Source organism: Orycteropus afer, unplaced genomic scaffold, assembly GCF_000298275.1.
Source record: "Orycteropus afer afer isolate SDZICR_OR568_19922 unplaced genomic scaffold, OryAfe1.0 scaffold00014, whole genome shotgun sequence".
In the NCBI taxonomy this organism is placed as follows: domain Eukaryota; kingdom Metazoa; phylum Chordata; class Mammalia; order Tubulidentata; family Orycteropodidae; genus Orycteropus; species Orycteropus afer.
Window position 1 is genome coordinate 11,202,667 of NW_006921601.1, and position 20,312 is coordinate 11,222,978.

Sequence of the window (20,312 nt, forward strand, 5' to 3'; positions counted from 1 at the left end):
AGCTCAAGATTGGCAGGCAGTATACTGGCTGTTGACTCCAACAAATGATGAATCCAAGATCTCCAGGCCGAATGGTGGATTGTTTGCTCACAGACAGTTGTAGGCAGCACAACAGAATCCCAATCCACAGAAGAATGTCTCTTTTCCCAGGATATCCATAAATATACTGGAAGCAGGCCACACCCCTAGGGAAACTCCCTTTCAATGGATTGGCTGCTCAAAACATATACATCTGATCCATCATGAGAACAACCCACATCACAATTGCTTAAACCACACAGAATTGTGGACCAGCCAAGTTGACACACAGCTCCAACTATCACAGTCCACCCCTTGTCAGCTTGGCAGTTGTACAAATCTTCTTAACCATATATACTCTCTAAATAAGGACAATCATAAAGTCATATTTGCACCTAACATGATATGCTAACACACATACAACCAAAATGCATTATTAACCTTATTTACATTTCACAGTTTATAACTGAAGGAAACAAAAATATTTGATGCACGTATACAATGAAGAAATATAACAATTACAGTCCTTGTTTCTGTAACTGGTCATGTGGTCGTACCTGATATTCAGAACTACCTTCTTCCACCACCCATTCTGTATTTCGCTTGCCTGCCCTCAGAAAGTACCTCAGCTGGTCGTGGTTCTTTGTCTGGTAGGGTGACCCAAACCCTCATTCCTGAAGGGTCTGGGCGATTAGTAGTCATATCAGAATTGGGTTTCTGTAATTTTCCATTGATTTTAATCACAGGGCATGGTAGTACTAAGAGATGTCCTAAAGAATCTCCTGTATTCCAGATATTTTCTTCTTTACCTCCATTATGTAATGTCAATCCGATTTCCCCTTGATAATCAGGATCTGTCACACCAGAGAGTACAGTAATGCCCTTCTTTGTTGATCCAGAGGCATGAGGAAGCCAAAATGGCTGGGTGGCATTCTTAATTTCCAGTTCAACGCAATCAGTATTGTGTCTCCAGGTGGGAGTGTTCCTCCCTTTGGGACTAAGTTTATATCGAAATTCAAAGGACCTAGCATAGACAAAAGACTTCTGAAAAAGAACAAAGTTGGAGAATTTAAACTTCCCAATTTAGAAAACTTCCTACAAAAATAACAGAAATCAAGACAACGTGATACTGGCATTAAGTTAGATATATAGATGAATAACATAGTTCAGAAATAAACCTTTACATTTATGGTCAATTTCTTTTTCAACAAGGGTAACAAATCAATTAATTCAATGGAAAACAAATAGTTTTTCAACATATGGTGCTGGGACAAATGGATATTCACATGAAAAGAATGAAGTTGGATGCCTACCTCAAATATAAACAAAAATTAAATCAAAATGGATCAAATGCCTAAATAAAAGGACTGAAACTATAAAACATAGGAGTGTGTCTCAGTTTTTGCTCCAGCATGTAAAGAACTTGGAATTCATTACTCCCATCTTCACAAAAATAAAAGCCTTAAACTGAAAATCAACAACTTTTCTTAGATCCATCAGAGAATTGAGGCCACAGAAAAAATCACCACCCCAAAAACTGGAGAGATGGCGTAATACAGAGAAAACCCAAATTAGTTTACCAGGAGCAGAAACACCTGGAGCTTGTTGTTTGGTGCTACGGAGTCAGTTTCAACTCAGTGACCAACGTACAATAGAGTGAAACACTGCCTGGTCCTGCACCAATTAGTATTTTGTTTGAGCCCATCATTGCAGCCACTGTGTCATTCCCTCTCATTGAGGGTCTTCCTCTTTTTCACTGACCCTCTACTTTAGTAAGCATGATGTTGTTCTCTAGGGACTGTTAACCTCTTGATAACATGTCCATAGTATGTGAGACAAAGTCTCACCATCCTCACTTCTAAGGAGCATTCTGGCTGTACTTCTTCCAGGACAGATTTGTTCATTCTTTTGGTATATTCAATATTCTTCTCCAACCATATACTTCTTCTTTGATCTTCCTCATTTATTGTCCAACCTTCACATGCATATGAGGACTGAAAAATATCATGGCTTGGGTCAGATGTACCTTAATCCTTAAGGTGACATCTTTGCTTTTTAATTCTTCAAAGAGGTCTTTTGCAGCAGATTTGCCCAATGCAAACCATTGTTTCATTTCTTGACTGCTGCTTTCATGGGAGGTACTCTGCTGGCACAGTGGTTAAAGCATTCAGCTGCTAACCAAAAGAACTGGTTCAAACCCACCAGCCACTCCGTAGGAGAAAGATGAGGTAGTCTGCTTCCCCAAAAATTTACAGCCTTGGAAACTCTGTGGGTCAGTTCTATTCTATCCTATAGGGTTGATATGAGTTGGAATTGACTTGGTGGCAGTGGGTTTGGTTTTGGTTTTGGCTTCCATGGGCATTGATTGTGGATCCAAGTAAAATGAAATCCTTGAAAGTGTCACTATTTTTTTCAGTTATCATATATTGCTTATTGGTCCAGTTGTGAGGATTTTTGTTTTCTTTATGTTGAAGTGTAATCCATATTGAAGGCTGTAGTCTTTGTTCTTCATCAGTAAGAGCTTCACATCCTCTTTACTTTCAGCAAGGAAAGTTTGTGTTGTCTGCATATCGCAGGTTATTCATGAGTCTTTCTCCAATCCTGATGTTGTGCTCTACTTCACATAGTCCAATTTCTTGAATTATTTGCTCAGCATACAGATTGAATAAATATGGTGAAAGATACAATCCTGATGCACAACTACCCTGATTTTAAATAATGTTATATCCCCTTGATCTGTTTGAATGACTGCCTCTTTTTCTGTGTATAGGCTCCACATGAGCACAATTAAAAATAAACTCACTGTCATTGAGTGTATTCTGTCTCATAGCAACTCTACAGGATAGAGTAGAACTGCCCCCATAGGATTTTCAAGGCTGTAAATCTTTAGGGAAGCAAACTGCCTCATCCTCCTCCCACAGAGCAGCTGGTGGGTTCAAACTGCTGACTTTGTTAGCAGCTAAATGCCTTAACTACTGTACCACCAGAGGACAATTAAGTGTTTCAGAATTTCCATTCTGCACAGTGTTATCCATAATGTGTTATGATCCACGGAGTCAGATGCCTTAGCATAGTCAATAAAACAAAGGCAAACACAGAAACCAAACCAAAAAATCAAACTCACTGCCATCTAGTTGATTCTAACTCATAGCAACCCCTACTGGGCTTCTGAGACAGTAAATCTTTATGGAAGTAAATTGCCCAGTCTTCCTACCACAGAGTGGCTGGTGGGTTTGAACCATCAGCCTTCTGGTTACCAGTCAAATACCTTAGGCACTACACTGCCAGAGCTCCTTAGCATAGGAACACATAAATGGTAATTGACAAATTACTGGAGGCTGAGTGTGGACTATGTTGAGAATTAAAATCGCCTGGGGACCCAATCTTATGGAAATTCCATGTTTTCATAGTTTTACCTCCAGGAACCTGCTCTAGGTTACCACACTGAACTTGAGGGATAAATCTGCTGGTTTGGGCAGGAAGAATGGAAAGTAACCATTTTTGCATACACCCAGCACATTCTCCATAGTAAAGGCCCACTCTCAGGGAAACTACTTTACCAGTGCCCTTTCTGATATGAGTAAAGTGCAGTTAACCTTCTTGTTTCAAGTAGGAGGAGGAAAAGAAAGGAGTCATAGCCCAGGGACTCAGGCCCACTAAAAAATCTTGACTTAATCATAAGGTTATAGAATACTTTTCTCCAACAACTTACTACCACAACAGCAAATCTTCAGGATAACAACAGAGGATCGCAAATGACAAAGCTACAGAACACATTGACAGAAATGACGAATACCTTTGATGGACTCATCAGTAGACTGGACATGGCCAAAGAAAGAATCAGTGAGCTTGAAGACATGTCAATAGAAATTTCACAAACTGAAATAGAAAGAGAAGACCAGGAGACAAAAAAAAAAAAAAAAAAGAAAAGAAAAGAAAAAAACTAATCCAAGAACTGTAGTACATTACAAGAGATATAACATATAATGGTACTACCAGATGGAGAATAAGAGAGAAAGGAACACAAGAAGATTTGAAGTAATAATGGCTAAGAATTTTTCAAAATGAATGAGAGACACAAACCGTACATCTAGAAAGCTTAGAGAATACCAGGAGGGATGTTGTTGTTGTTGTTATGTGCCGTCGAGTCATACCCAACTCATAGGGACCCCTCCTTGGGTTTCTGAGGTAGTATCACTATGGAAGTAGATTGCCCCATCTTCCGAGGAGTGGCTGATGGGTTTGAACCGCCAGCCTTCTGGTTAGCAGTCAAGTGCCTTAGGCACTATGCCTACACCTAGGCATGTTAATATTCTAGCCCCAGAAAATCAAAGGAAAAAAAATTTTTTTGAAGACAGAGGAATAAAAACATTTCACTGAGTGTGATAGTTAATGTTGTGTGTCAACTTGGCTGAACCATGATTCTAAGTGGTTTAAACAGTTGCAGTGTAGTCCTCCCCCATGACGAGATCTGATATAATCACCTCCATGGTGGAGTAGTGCCTAGAGCATCCCAAACTCCTTGGAAGAAAGGTTGGCCAAACTACTTCCATAGTGATACCACCTCAGAAACCCAAGGAAGGGTTGCTATGAGTTGGATCTGACTACATGGCAGTAGTTGCGCTAAGGTTTTTTTTTGTTTTTGTTTCTTGTTTTTATTTGGGTGAAGATTTACAGAGCAAATTCACTTTCCATACAGCAGTTCACATATACTTTGTCTCATGACATTGACCACAGTTTACCACAATGGTTGCACTAAGTTTTAAGGTGAGATGTGCTTTGAGCACCCAATCAGTTGAAAGGGAGTTTCCTCAGGGATGTGGCCTGCTTCATCTATCTATCTATCTATCTAGATATGTATATACACATACATACACACACACACACACACACACACACACACACACACATGGATGCCCTGGGAAAATTCTTTGGCTTTCTGCTGGATCTGGATCCTACATCTAGTTCACCATAATCCAGTTTCTGGTGCCAAACCAGTGGCCTGCCATATTGCCTGCCAATTCTGGGATTATTGCCCTCACAGCCTATGAGTCAACAATCTGCCATTTTACCTACCAATCTTGGAATCATCGTCCTCTGAGCAAGCAGCCTGGTATACTGCCTGCCAATCTTAGGTTCATCAGCTTTTGCAGCTGTGTGAGTCAAGAGAAGTCTCCAGCTTGATGTTTGACCCCACAAAGTTGGGATTTGCCAGCTTCTACAACTGTTTGAGCCATTTCCCTGAGATAAATTTCTCTCTTACTCTCTCTACACTGGCTTTGATTCTCTAGAGAACCCAGCCTAAGTCATCTAGAGAGGAACAAAAGAGTCCTGATGACACAGTGTTTAAATGTTCACTGCTAACTGAAAGGTCAGCAGTTCAAACTCACCAGTTGCTCCATGCGAGAAAAAAAAAAAAAAGATATGACAGTCTGCTTCCATAAATATTACAGCCTTGCAAACCCTATGGGGGAGTTCTACTCTGTCCTATAGGGTTGCTATGAGTTGCAATCAACTAGATGACAATAGATTTAGAGAAGAACAAGGATAAGAATTACACCAAAATTCTCATCAGAAACCATTCAAGCAAGAAGAGAGTGGAGTGAAATATTTAAATTATTGGTGAAAAAAAAAACCCACTAATCTAGAATTCTGTATTTGGTGAAATTATTCTTCAAAAGTGCAGGAGAAGTAGACTTTTTCAGACAAACAAAAATGGAAGGAATTTGTCACCAGTTGACCTGCCTTGCAAGAAATGTTAAAAGTAGTTTTTCAGAGAGGAAGAAAATGATATGGGTCAGAAATCAAAGGAAGAGCATCAGAAGGAATAAATGAAAGTAACATAAAATAATTTATCATTATTATTATTAATTGCTCTAATAAATGTTCAAAGTAATAATATAAATAATATATTGAGTGATTATTTGAGTATTTGTTGTCTTTGTTATTTGCCATCGAGTTGGCCCCGACTCCTAGCGACCCCTCCTTGGGTTTCCGAGGCAATATCACTACGGAAGTAGGATTGCCCAACCTTTGAGTATAGCATATGTATAAGTGAAATGAAGAACAGCAGTATTTTAAAGGCAGGAGGAAGGAATTGGGAATACTCTGTTATAGGGTCTCTGCAGTACTCATGAAGTGGTATATGTTATTTGAAAGTGTACTTAGATTAGTTTTAAATGTATGTTGCAAATTCAAGGATAACCACTAAAAAAACCTGACATAGCTATATTAATTTCAGACACATTAGAAAAGGTAAATTATCAAGGATATAGTGAGTCATTACATTATGGTAAAGGGATCAATTCTCCAAGAAGACATAATAATTCTTAATGTGTATGCCTTGAACAGCAGAATGTCAAAATAGGTGAAGCAAAAATCAATAGAACTGCAAGGAGAATTAGGCAAATCTATTATTATAGTTGGAGACGTCAATACTCCACTATCAGTAATTGATAGAGCTAGCAGGGAGAAAATAAGTAAGGCTATATATATAGTTGAACTGAAATGTACCATCAGTCAATGGGATCTAATTAACATTTATAGAATATTTTATCCAACAACAGGAGAATGCACATTCTCTTCTCAAATTCACATGGCACATTCACCAAGATAGACCACATTCTGGAAAATAAAATACTCCTGAACAAATTTAAAAGAACAGAAATCATACAAAGTATGTTCTCAGACACTGGAATTAAACTAGAAATCAATATTAGAAAGATAACTGGCAAATCCCCAAATATTTGGAGATTAAATAACACTCTTCTAAATAATACATTGGTCAAAGAAGTCTCAACAGATTGAAAATATTTTTGTATAGCCAATTGTTAATGACTCTCCATCTAATTGTGATGCCATATTCTTCTTTATAGCAGTTCAGCTTCTCAAATTATTTGTTCAGTGTAATGGTTGTGATAGTTGGAGTTGTGTGTCAACTTGGCTGGACCATAATTCTGAGTGGTTTATGCAGTTGTGATGTGGATTATTCCCATAATGAGCTCGGATGTGTAAGTTTTGAGCAGCCAATGCGTTGAAAGAGAGTTTCCCTAGGGGTGTGGCCTGCTTCCAATATATTTATAGACATCCTGGGAAAAAGAGCCACTCTTCTGTGGATTGGGATCCTGCTGTGCTGCCTACAACTGTCTGTGAGCGAACATTTCACCATTCAGCCTGGAGATCTTGGATTTGTCATTCGTTGGAGACAACAGCTGGTATACTGCCTGCCAACCTTGAGTTCATCAGCCCCTGAAGCTGTGTGAGTCAGGAAAACCCTTCAGCTTGATATTCGATCCAAGAATTTCAGACTTGCCAGCTTCTATAAGTGTGTGAGCCATTTTCCTAAGATAAATTTCTCTTTCTCTCTTTCTTTATAAGCTTTACTGGTTTTGCTTCTCTAGAGAACTCAGTCTAACACAATGGTGAAAAGATATAACCATCTGCCACACACATCTTTTCTGATTTTAAACCACTAGGTATTCCCTTATACTGTTTGAATAACTGCCTCTTGATCTGAATGAGCACAATTAAGTCTTCTGGAATTCCTATTCTTCATAATATTCATAATTCATTATGATCCACATAGTTCAATACTTTCACATCATTGATAAAACACAGGTAAACATCTTCCTGGTATTCTTTGCTTTCAGCTAAGATCCAACCAACATTAAGCAGTGCTAGCCCTCATTCCACATTCTCTTCTGAATGTGGCTTACATTTCTGGCAATCCATGTCAACATATGGTTGCAGCTGTTTTTTAGTTACCTTCAGCAAAATTTTGCAAGCATGTGATATTAATGACATTGTTCAATAATTTCTGCTTTCTGTTGGGTCACCTTTCTTTGGAATGAGCATGAATATGGATCTCATCTAGTTGGTTTGCTAGGAAGCTGTCTTTCCTGACATATATGGGTAAGAGCTTTCAGCATCGCATCTGTTTGCTGAAGCATCTCAATTAGTATTCCATCAATTCCTGGAGCCTTGTTTTTTGCCAATGCCTTCAGTGGAGCTTGACTATCTTCCTTTAGTACCAATAGTTCTTGATCACATACTACCTCCTGAAATTATTGAATATCAACCACTTCTTATTGGTTCAGTGACTCTGTATATTCATTCTATCTTTTTTATTCATGCTTCCTGAGTCTTTTATTATTTTTTTTTTTCTCATAGAATCCTTCAATATTACAACACAAGGCTTAAATTCTCTGTTTAGTTCTCTTTCAGCTTGAGAAATGATGATTGTACTTTTCCTTTTTTTTTAACTCCACATCTTTGTACATTTCATTATATTATTTTACCTTGCCTGAGTGAACTTGAATCTCCAACTTTTTGATTAGCAGCCAAACTCGCTAACCATTTGTACTACCCAGGGACTCCCTTTTACAATTCAGGTGTAGCTAATAATATGACTAGGAGCTCTGGTGGCATGGTGCCTAAGGCATTTGACTGCTAGCCAGAAGTTTGGCAGTTCAAACCCACCAGCCACTCCTCAGAAGGAAGACTGGGCAATCTACTTCTGTAGAGATATCGCCTCACAAACCCAATGAGAGGTCACTATGAATTGGAGATGACTCAATGGCACATAACAATAACAACAACCTAGGTGACACAAATTGTTAAGTACTCAACTACTAGCTGAAAGGTTGGCAGTTCAGACCCACTCAGAGGTGCATTAGAAGACAGTCCTGGCAATCTACTTCCAAAGGATCAGCCATTACAACCCCTATGGAGCACAATTCTCCTCTGACGCATTCGGGCTTGCCATGAGTTAGATCAATTAGATGGAAACTAACAGCAACAACAATATTGTGACTATATTATGTTGTTGTTAGGCACCATCAAGTTGATATCTACTCATAAGGAACCCATATAATCTTTATGGGAGCAGATCTCCTGGTCATTCTCCCCAGGAGCTACTGGGTGGGTTCAAACCTCCAAAGTTTCAATTAGCAGTCAAGCACTTAGCCATTGCACCATCAGGTCTTTTGGCTATACTATTGTCAATGGCATAAGAAGAAATAGTGTGACTTTTCCCAAGTCTGACTTATAAAAACTTTACACAGCATTTTTACATACCCTTTTTCACTTCCAGTTGGCTGGAATGGAGATAGTCCTAAAATTACTATGCTAGAAACAAGACCCTCTAAGTGTATATGGAAGGGCCCACCCTGCTGACATGTTCATCTGCCCAGCAATGCTTGTGAACAAGAAAATAAACCGTTTGAGCTCTATTTGTTATAGCAATTTGACTTGTCCCTGAAACCTCTGTGAATGCTAGCATAGAAAAATCAAGCCCCTCCATAACAATGCTTGCTAGCAAAAAAGAGATGTGAGAGAATTGTCTTCCCAGTCTCACAGGAGTGCATATGATTGACCGAACCTAAATCTCTTCCAGAACCTTAGCTTCAGAGATATCTGGGAAATGTAGCTTTAACATTCAAGGAATGCCTCCAACCCCCTGATAGCACAAATGCTACAATGAATATTCTTGAATATGTCTTCTTATGGAACTATGTGAGAATGCTTTTGTAAAAAGAAATTCTTTATCCAGTCCAAAAAAAACAAACCAAACTCACTGCCGTCCACTCGGATCTGACTCATAGCGACACCTCCTTGCGTTTCTGAGGCAGTATCTCTACAGAAGTAGATTGCCCAACCTTCTTTCCGAGGAGTGGCTGGAACATAAAATATATATATACTTAGTTTCACAAGATTGTTTGTGAAAGCACAGTTTACAGTCCTACCAGAAAAGCTAAGCATTCCTATCTCCCTATTTCCAATTCTAATTAGAATTAGATGCATTTATAAAAGTTTTGTCATATTGATTGCAAGTGATAGTTCACTGTTTTAATCATTTGTATATCTCTGATTATTCGTAACATTGAACATCTCTCTACTTTTTGGCCATTTTGGCTCCCCTGTCTGTGAACTGTTTATTCATACTCTTTACCCATTTTTCTGCTGGCTTTCTGATCCTGTTCATTTCTTTGTATATCTGAATACAATTTCCTTGTTGGCCTTAAATGTCACTAATATTTTCTCCTAGTTTATTGTGTATTTGCTAACTTATCTATGCTAAATAATTCATTGGTTCTGTATTTCACACTCTTGTAGTGTCTTGTACTAGCAATCCCTGGGTGGCAAATGGTTAAGTGCTAGACTACTGACCAAAAGATTGGCAGGTTGGACCAACACAGAGGTGCCTCAGAAGAAAGGTTTGACAATCTACTTCTGAAAATCAAAATCTTGAACACCCTGTGGAGTGCGGTTCTACTCTGGAACATGTAGGGTCTCCATGAATCAGAATTGACTTGGTGGCAATTGGTAGTATCTTGTACCACTCTTTCATAGCATTTATAAAAGTTCATAAAGAACTAATGAGAGGCTTTCATGAGAGGCTTTTTGCTCCACTATATTGCAGCCTCAATGAAGACATGACCCATGTCTGTTTTGTTCACCACTCTATGTGTGGTTCCTAATACAGTACATGACAAATGATAGATATTAAATACATACTTGTAGAATGGTGAATGAATAAATGAATCAATTTTTCTTCTCATAAATACAAAATTTCTAGTTTTTGCAATTTAGAGTCCAGTCCAGACTAGAAATATGAACAGTAAATTCGTGTATAGGTAAATACTTTTTGTATTCAAGTTTCAGATCACTTTCTGCCTTTTAAAAAGACAATACAAGTTGTTGAACTTCATCATTTCCTTTTACGAAATGAAGAAGACCATTGTTAGTAGTGGTGGTTGCAGCAGATCCCACAAAAGCAGAGTAGAACTGCTTCATAGGGTTTTCAAGTCTGTGACTTTTCAGAACCAGATCAGTAGGACTGTCTTCCAAGGCACCTGTGGGTAAATTCAAACTGCCAACCTTAAGTTTGTAGCTGAGCACTTAACGGTTTGCACCACCCAGGGACTCCAAGAATGCACACCAAAAGCAAACCTAACCCACCACCTTTCAGTTGATTCTGACTCATAGGAACCCTATAGGACAGAGTAGAACTGCCTCATCAGGCTTCCAAGGCAGTAAATCTTCAGAGAAGCAGGCTACCTCATCTTTTTCCCAAAGAGTAACTGATGAGTTCGAACTACAAACCCTTTTGGTTAGTAACCAAGTGCATTAACCACTGCGCCCCCAGAGCTCCTTCTAAGAATGTACACAGAGAGACCTACACTATATTGGCAGTCAGGCAATGCTGCCCTGAGGAAGGAACATGTGAGCTGCTGAAGGATGAAGATAAGAAGTTACACAGGGGGAGGATAGTTCAGGTAAAGACCCTGTTTATTAAAGTGTTACTGGATTTCCTTTCACAGGTAGAGGTGAGTGCTTAACTATTTGTGCCACACAGAGATTCCTAAGAAAACAACAATAGTATCTAGCTATTGGGAATTTGATATTAAAAGGTAGTATTAAAAGGACATTGTTCAGTATATCAAAATGAAACACATGATTTTTTAGAGAAAAACAACAAAACAAAAAGCTGGTTCTTCGAAAAGATTAAAAAAATCGATAAACCACTGGCAAATCTAACACAAGAAAAGAAAGAAAAGATGCAAATTACAAGAATAGTAAATGAAAAGGGTGTCATCATAACAGAACCAACTGAAATAAAAAAGATACTGACAGAACATTATGAAAAACTGTACTCCAAAAGATTTGAGGACCTAGAAGAGATGGACAAGTTTCTGGAATCACAAGATCTACCTAAACTATCTCACTCAGAGATAGAATACTTGAACAGACCTATAACAAAAGAAGAAATTGAACAGGTCATAAAAAAAAAACAAAAAACAAAACTTCTTCCCACAAAGAAAAGTCCTGGCCCTGATGGCTTCACTGAAGAATTTTACCAAATATTCAGAGAAGAGTTGACACCTATACTACTCAAGCTATTCCAGAACATAGAAAAAGATAGAATACTCCCAAACTCATTTTATGAAGCAAGCATAACACTAATACCGAAACCAGGGAAAGACACCACTAAAAAGGAAAACTGAAGACCAATATCCCTCATGAACATGGATGCAAAAATCTTCATCAAGCACTGATGGCAAGGTTTAACAAGAGAGAAAATAACAAATACTGGTGGGGATGTAGAGAGATTGGAACTCTCATACACTGCTGGTGGGACTGCGAAGTGATGAAACCACTGGGGAAAGCAATATGGTGACTCCTTAGAAAGCTGGAATTAGAGATACCATTTGACCCAGCAATCCCATTACTAGGTATATGTCCTAGCGAGGTGAGAGCCAGGACAGGAACAGATATATGAACACCTATGTTCGTCGCGGTGCTATTTACAATAGCAAAAAGATGGAAACAACCTACGTGCCTATCAGTGGAAGAGTGGATGACCAAACTGTGGTATATACACATAATGGAATGCTATGCAGCACTAAAGAATAATGTACAGTCTGCAAAACACCACATAATATAGATGAACTTGGAGGACATTATACTGAGTGAAATAAGTCAATCACAGGATGAATATAGTATTAGTTTGTTGTTGTGGAGGGTCAAGGAAAGGTTTATATATGGAGGGAAACTTTCTTTGTTGGTTGCCAGGGGTGGAATAGGGAGGGAAGGGAACAGTGCAAAAGGAGATGCATTGGCCCATGTCACTTTAGTTTTGTGTATTTCACTGTACATAAATTATATTTCAATAAAATGCATTAAAAAAATCTTCAACAAAATCCTAGCCAACAGAATCCAACAACATATCAAAATAATAATAATAATAATAATACATCCTGACTAAGTGGGATTCATACCAGGTATACAAGTGTGGTTCAACATCAGAAAAACAATCAATGTAATCCACCACATAAACAAAACAGAAGAAAAGAACCATATGATTATATCAATTGATGCAGAAAAGGCATTTGATAAAATCCAACATCCACTCCTGTTCAGAATTCTCAGCAAAATAGGGATAGAAGGGAAATTATTCAACGTAATAAAGAGTATATATGCAAATCCAATGGCCAACATCATTATTAATGGAGAAAGACTCAAGTCATTCCCCTTACAAATGGGAACCAGACAGGGATGCCCTCTATTACCACTTCTTTTTAACATTGTTTTGGAAGTTCTTGCCAGGGAAATAAGGCAAGAAAGAGAAATAAAAGGCATACAAGTTGGCAAAGAGGAAGTAAAACTATCTCTATTTGTGGATGATATGATCCTGTACATAGAAAACCCAAGAGACTCAACAAAAAAATTACTGGAACTAATAGAGGTTCAGCAATGTGGCAGGATACAAGGTCAACATACAAAAATCAGTTGGATTCCTCTATACCAACAAAGAGTCCTCTGATAAAGAAATAAGGGAAACAATACCATTTACAATAGCTACTAAAAAGATAAAATATCTAGGAATAAACCTTACCAGAGACACTAAAGAGCTATACAAGGAAAACTGTAAAACACTGCTACAAGAGAAAACAAGTGCACTACATAAATGAAAGAAAGGCACTTGACTGCTAACCAGAAGGCTGGCAGTTCAAACCCACCAACCACTCCTCACAAGGAAGGTTGAGCAATCTACGTCCGTAGTGATACTTACTCGGACACCCAAGGAGGGCTCGCTATGAGTCGGGTCTGACTCAATGTCACATAACAACAACAACAACCTTGTTCATGGATAGGTAGACTGAATATTGTGAAAATGTCAATACTACCTAAAGCAATCTACACATTTAATGCAATCCCGATCCAGATACCAAAAAAATTTTTTAAGGACATGGAAAAACCAATAACTAACTTCATGTGGAAAGGAAAGAGACCTCAGGTAACTAGAGTACTTCTCAAGAAGAAAAACAAAGTGGGAGGTCTTACACTCCCAGATCTTAAAATCTACTATACAGCCACAGTTGTCAAAACAGCATGGTATTGGTACAGTGATAGACAGACAGACCAATGGAACAGAATTGAAAGTCCAGATATAGACCCATCCATTATGGACAGCTGATCTTTCTTTGACAAAGGTTCAAAACCCATTAAATGGGGGAAGAGACAGCCTCTTTAACAAATGGTGCTGGCAAAAGTGGATATCCACTTGCAGAGAAATGAAACAAGACCCATACCTCACCCCACGCACAAAAACAAACTCAAGCTGATCAAAAACTTAAATGTAAAACCCACAACTATAAAATTCATCAAAGATAAAATAGGGGCAAATCTGGGGGCCCTAATTTATGGCATAAATAGACTATCAAGCATAACCCAGAATACACAGGAGGTAGAAGAGAAGCTAGATGACTGGAACCTTTTAAAAATTGAATTCTTATGTGCATGAAAGGACTTCATCAAAAGGATGAAAAGAGAACCTACAGATTGGGAGAAAATATTTGCCTATGGAATATCTGATAAAGGACTTATCTCTCAAATCTGTGGAAAATTTCAACACCTCAACAACAAAAAGACAAACAACCCAATTCATAAATGGGCAAAAGACTTGAATAGACACTTCACCAAAGATGATATACTGGTAGGCAACAAACACATGAGAAATTGCTTGCCATCATTAGTCATTAGAGATATGCAAATCAAAACAATGATGGAATATCATCTCACCCCAGCAATACTAGCAAAGTTCAACAGGACAGAAAATAACAAATGCTAGCAAGGTTGTGGAGAGATTGGAACTCTTGTGCACTGCTAGTGGTATTGTAAAATGGTACAACCATTGTGGCATATGGTATGGCATTTCCTTAAACAACTGAAAATAGAAATACCATTTGACCCAGCAATTCCATTTCTAGGAATATATCCTAAAGAGGTGAGAGACAGCACACGAACAGACATAAGCACACCTATGTTCATTGCAGCACAATTCACTATAGCAAAGAGATAGAAACAACCTAAATGTCCATCAATGGATGAGTTGTTGTTGTTGTTATGTGCCATCAAGTCGGACCCAAGTCATAGAGACCCCTCCTTGGGTTTCTGAGGCAGTATCACTATGGAAGTAGATTGCCCCATCTTCCTTCTGAGAAGTGGCTGGTGAGTTTGAACCACCAGCCTTCTGGTTAGCAGTAAAGTGCCTTAGGCACTACGCTACCAGAGCTCCCTAGTGGGTGAGTGGATAACCAAATTATGGTACATGCACACAATGGAATACTATGCTACATTAAAGAACAATGAGAGATATGGGAATCAGCTCACAATGTGGCTGAGCCTGGAGGACATTATGCTGAGTGAAATAAGTCAATTGCAGAAGGACAAATACTGTATGAGCCCATTACTGTAAAAAGACAGAGAAGGGTTTGCTTGGGAAAGGGAACACACTTTGTAGGTTACCAGGGTGGGGAGGGCAGGGGAGGGATTAATTCTGGGCTCATTGGGGTCCACACGCTGATGTGGGTAAGGGAAGGGATGCATGGAAAGAGTCTGTGGCCACCATGATAACATTAGGAAATGGGAAGACACCGAATTGTGCACATAGGAGATAGACAACAGATGCTAATACCAACCAGTGTGCCCACAATACTGCATTACCATTGACACTAAACACCAGGCTACAGATAAACATGTAAACACCTGAGAGGATCAGATGGGGATCAGTGAACAGGAGTATACGCTAAACCAAGGAAAGATTCAGCTGAGGCTAATCTTGCACAGATATGAGTGATACAAAATACCTGCAATCCTTATAGAAACAATAGAAGACAGACACAGAGTAATCCCTCACAGACACCCAGACACTGTGGGAGAGAGATCCAATAGATCTACCATCTCAGGACCATAGTACTGGGGGACACCAGACTCACTTGGCACAACAAAATACATAAAAGCTTTGTTCCTCATCCTTCATTGGCAAGTAGCAACTGGGGTCTTAAAAGCTAAGGTGCAGCTAATAGTCTCCTATTGTCAAAAGGGAAGAAGAGTGCAAAAAGAAAACAACCAAGGGCATTTGGAAGCAATCAGCCCTAGGACACAATGGCCCTCAAGACCAGAAGAACTGGCTACCAATGTCACACTCAGGAAAGGATCAAATCTGGAGATCCTGGATATAGTGGGAGGAAAAACATGGAACAAACTCCAAAAACTCAACAATGACCAGAATTACTAGTCAGATGGAGTCTGGTGAGACCCCCAATACTATGGTCCTGGGATACATTCTGGGCCTAGAATAAAGCTCACCCCCAAGGGCTGGCTCTCAGCCCAATAGTAAACAAGATGTACATGCAGACCACTCAACCCAGGGTGATGCACCCACATACTCTATGGAAATGCGTCCCTTGGAGCAATCGACCACAGGGCATCAGAGGGGCAACAGTCACCTGGAGGGAATGCAGGACAAACAGAAGTGCATAACTATGATGGGCACGGGGAGGAGGGTTACTGGGCAGGGAGGGGAGGAGATTGAGATAGGGTTGGACATGGTAAATGGGGAGTGAAACTAAATGTACACGTAATGTAGAATGTAAAACAAACTTAAAATAAAAAATTAGAAACAAAACAAAATGAAACACATGATTTTTTAAAAAATTCTTTTGGGTTGTTCTAACCTAATCACGATCTATTTAAACATATTGGTGTCAGTCATATTCAAAAAGACAGACCTGTAACAAGTAAGAAACACTTCATTTATTTATGATCATTAAGTGTTTATTTTGGATTATAAGATGGGAGAGATGTTGAAAGGTACAATTTTATTCTTTTATAAGTTATGCGATAACATACTTAAAAAGAAAAAAGAAATAGAATAAAAGAGATCTTTCTATGAGTAAAAGTAAAATCAAAACAATCAATTACAATTTCAGCTATTAGGCTAACAATTGATTACTTGTAAAGTTTGGCAATATTAGAAATATTGGCACTTGATAGTTTTAATAAAGTTTGAAAAATTAGCAGCATGTAATATTGTTGCCCTATACTGTCCACAGCAGTGTTCTGATCATATATGTTTTCACTGGGATTTAGCTTTGCTTAATACATCCACATCAGCCTTGTCTGCCTCTCCAAGACTTTTTTGATTACTATCAACCAGGATGTTGTCTTCCTTTTTATGGGGTCTCTGGGACCCACCATCTCTGGGGGCGATAGGGGCTCCAAGGGCAATAAAATTGTGCACATCTTGCAGCTTCTTACGCAGCCACTCCACCCTTTCCATTGAGGTCAGATGTTTGCCCAGATTATGCATAAACTGTATTTCGCTCACAGATCTCTTCCTGAGAGTAAAAGAAACAGAGAGGGACACTATATTAGCCTCCCACTTCCAAGTCATAAAGCCCATTTTAAAAATCCAATCCCCATGCCCTTACCATGAGCACAGACTACAGTACTTACTTAACAGGTTTCCCTTCCAATTTTGTAAGAAAACAAATTGCAAACAAGACAACCATTATTTTAGCCATGCCTTTTGCAGACATCATCTCCACTAAAAGGAAAAGCAAACAGGGAGCATTTTAAAATATTTTTAATATTCCAAACTCTATAATTAAATTTACAGTAATTTACATCTATAACATACAATGCAAAGTGTGACAATAAACTAATTGGTTTTCACAAGAAGCTGTTGAAATCTGCCTCTTTGTTTTGCAGATGCATTAGTATATTATATATACACATAATTTGACTCAGCAATTAAATAAATCAGTTCTACTTTCTTAGGCAATTTTTCTGAGAGTTCTTTTGCAAGTTTTAATATATGAATTAGAAGGCACATGGGGAATGCTTTTTGGAATTTCCTTCCACATTTTATGTAGTTCATAACTAAATGCTTATAATTTTCTTGAAAATGATTAATTCTTTAATTAGGTAAATTGTTAACACTATTTAGCAAATCCTTTTTCCATAAGCAAACTTCATTTTGGACACTGCAATAAGTACCGTGAATACATAATTAATAGGCTCTGAGTTAAAGAGATTTTCACTGAGTTAATGCACAGTTTTCAACCTACAAAAATAATATGTCAAAACATTTAAAAATCATTTAATAAATTAATTACTATATGGATTTAGAGTTTTGGCTCCAAATAAAATGTTTGTCTGTATCTTATTTTTGCAACTTATTTTATCAACAATTAAAAAAAAAAAAAAACCCACTGCCAACAAGTCGATTCCGACTCATAGAAACCTCCACTGGGTTTCCAAGGCTATGAATTTTTACGGAAGTAGATTACCTCATTTTCTTCCCAACAAGCAGTTGGTAGATTTGAACCGCTGACCTTCTGGTTAGCAGCCAAATGTATTACTCACTACACCACCAGAGCTCCTTTATTAGCAATTAGGTTTTAACATAATTTTCAGCTCTTTCCTCTTTTGTTCATACAGCTTTTCATATCAATATAGAATTTTCTTACCTTAATCTGCATTACAATAATTGCAAAGCCCGTTATTACAGAAATGCTTTGTCTTAATGCTCAGTATTTTCCCTTTTACATACATATAGAGTGGCTGTGTACTCACATTTTAAAGGGAAACTGCATCATTTAGAAGAGCATAAGAAACATGATCTGCTACATTTCTTTTCATTGTGCAATATAAAGCTATTGATGGAGCAACACATAAATATTTTCTAGTTTTGGGTAATGTCAGAAATAGGCACTGTAACTGGAGGACAAGAGCATGGTGTTTATTCCTAGATTTGTCCCATTCATCTAGTGACCTCAGATGCCTCTGCTTGGCTTCCTTGTTCTTAATAGGGAGATGAGCTTCTTATAAGAATATCATGAAAAAAAAAAAAAAAAACCTGAAAAATAGTTGTAAAACTCCCTTAAAATTCATGCACACGTTTTCAAAATTAAAAACTAGAAAAAGACTGTCATCTAGGTAAAGAGGATTCACAAATACTCAGCAAACAGATAGTTTAATATAGAGAATGGGCTCTTTATGAGCCATAAAATAAATAATCTAGATATGATATTCTGCAGGTAAAAAAGGAATTCTAACTCCAACTTAGGAAAGTTATATTGGTTATTTAAATCAGAATTATCCATTAATCATTGTTGTTGTTGTTATGTGCCATCGAGTCAGACCCAACTCATAGCGACCCCTCCTTGGTTTTCCGAGGCAGCATCACTACGGAAGTAGATTGCCCCATCTTCCTTCTGAGGAGTGGCTGATGGGTTTGAACCGCCAGCCTTCTGGTTAGCAGTCAAGTGCCTGAGGCACTATGCTACCAGAGCTCCTAGTGACCCTATGTTGTTGTTTTTATGTGCTGTCGAGTCAGACCCGACTCATAGCGACCCCCTCCTTGGGTTGCCGAGGCAGTATCATTACGGAAGTAGATTGCACCATCTTCCTTCCGAGGAGTGGCTGGTGGGTTTGAACCACCAGTCTTCTGGTTAGCAGTCAAGTGCCTTAGGCACTATGCTACCAGAGCTCCTCCATTAATCATTAGGCTGTTTTATTTCAAAATTTCAATAAAGATTCTGCTAAAGCATATAATGCCTAGTTTGAATCATTTTGCCATAATTTCAGGTGCATTTTAAAAAGAAAGGCATCTCAAAGGCTTCAATCACAAAAATGAAGACTTACTTTTGCTTTACTGGCGTTAGTTTATTTTATATTCAGACTCATAGAGACCCCATTGGGTTTCCAAGGCAGTAAATCTTTACAGAAGTAGATTGCCCCATCTTCTCTCTATGGAGCAGTTGGTGGCTTTGAACCACTAACCTTCCAGTTAGCAGGCAAATGCCTTAGGCACTGTGCCACCAAGGCTCTACTGTGGCCTTTTATATTAAAGATAATTCAACTCCCCCTAAACATTTTACCTTGGACAGCACAATACTTGTAGAAAAATGGTACAGATTAAGTAATTGGTTGATTATCAAGCATTTCCTACAAATTTTAACAGAGAAAGTAAAGATTACTCACCACCCAATGTCCTAGGACAAGATCCTCCTTCAGGTGTATTAGCAGCTAATGCTTGCTTAGTGTTGAGTACACCTGAGAACACTCATGAATTGGATTGCAGACCCTTAAATGTGATTTATATATATACAGGTTTTGCACTCACCAAGAGAACCTTTTTTATTGTAACAGACGATGTCACTCCCATTTCTCTGGATGGCAACTATAGGATCAGAGCTGCACACACCCACCTATTGGGTGGTGCCCACTCCTCTGAAGTTTTAGGTAATTGGATATTGAAAGAAAAATAGTGTGGGGCCGGGAAAAGGATGTGTGGAAAGATTCCTAACAAGTATTAAATTGTATGACCAGCAAAAGAATATTCTGACTGGATTGTAATTTAAAAAATGCTGATTACAAAGATTTATGATAAAGTCATCATTTCACTTGAAAGTAAAATCTGAAAATAAGATATATATATATTA

The 20,312-nt window shown here is 38.3% G+C and overlaps 1 protein-coding gene across 1 annotated transcript; it reads right to left on the reverse strand.

Moving 5' to 3' along the window:
- Nucleotides 1-16,939: 16,939 nt before the first annotated feature.
- PTH (parathyroid hormone) lies at nt 16,940-20,072 on the reverse strand. The gene is made up of 3 exons (XM_007955352.2): nt 19,994-20,072; nt 17,320-17,410; nt 16,940-17,201 (listed from the first exon to the last, which is right to left on the reverse strand). Exons 2-3 carry the CDS (start codon nt 17,403-17,405, stop codon nt 16,940-16,942), a joined length of 348 nt encoding a protein of 115 aa, XP_007953543.1. The 5' UTR covers nt 17,406-17,410; nt 19,994-20,072.
- Between the last annotated feature and the right edge of the window lie 240 nt (nt 20,073-20,312).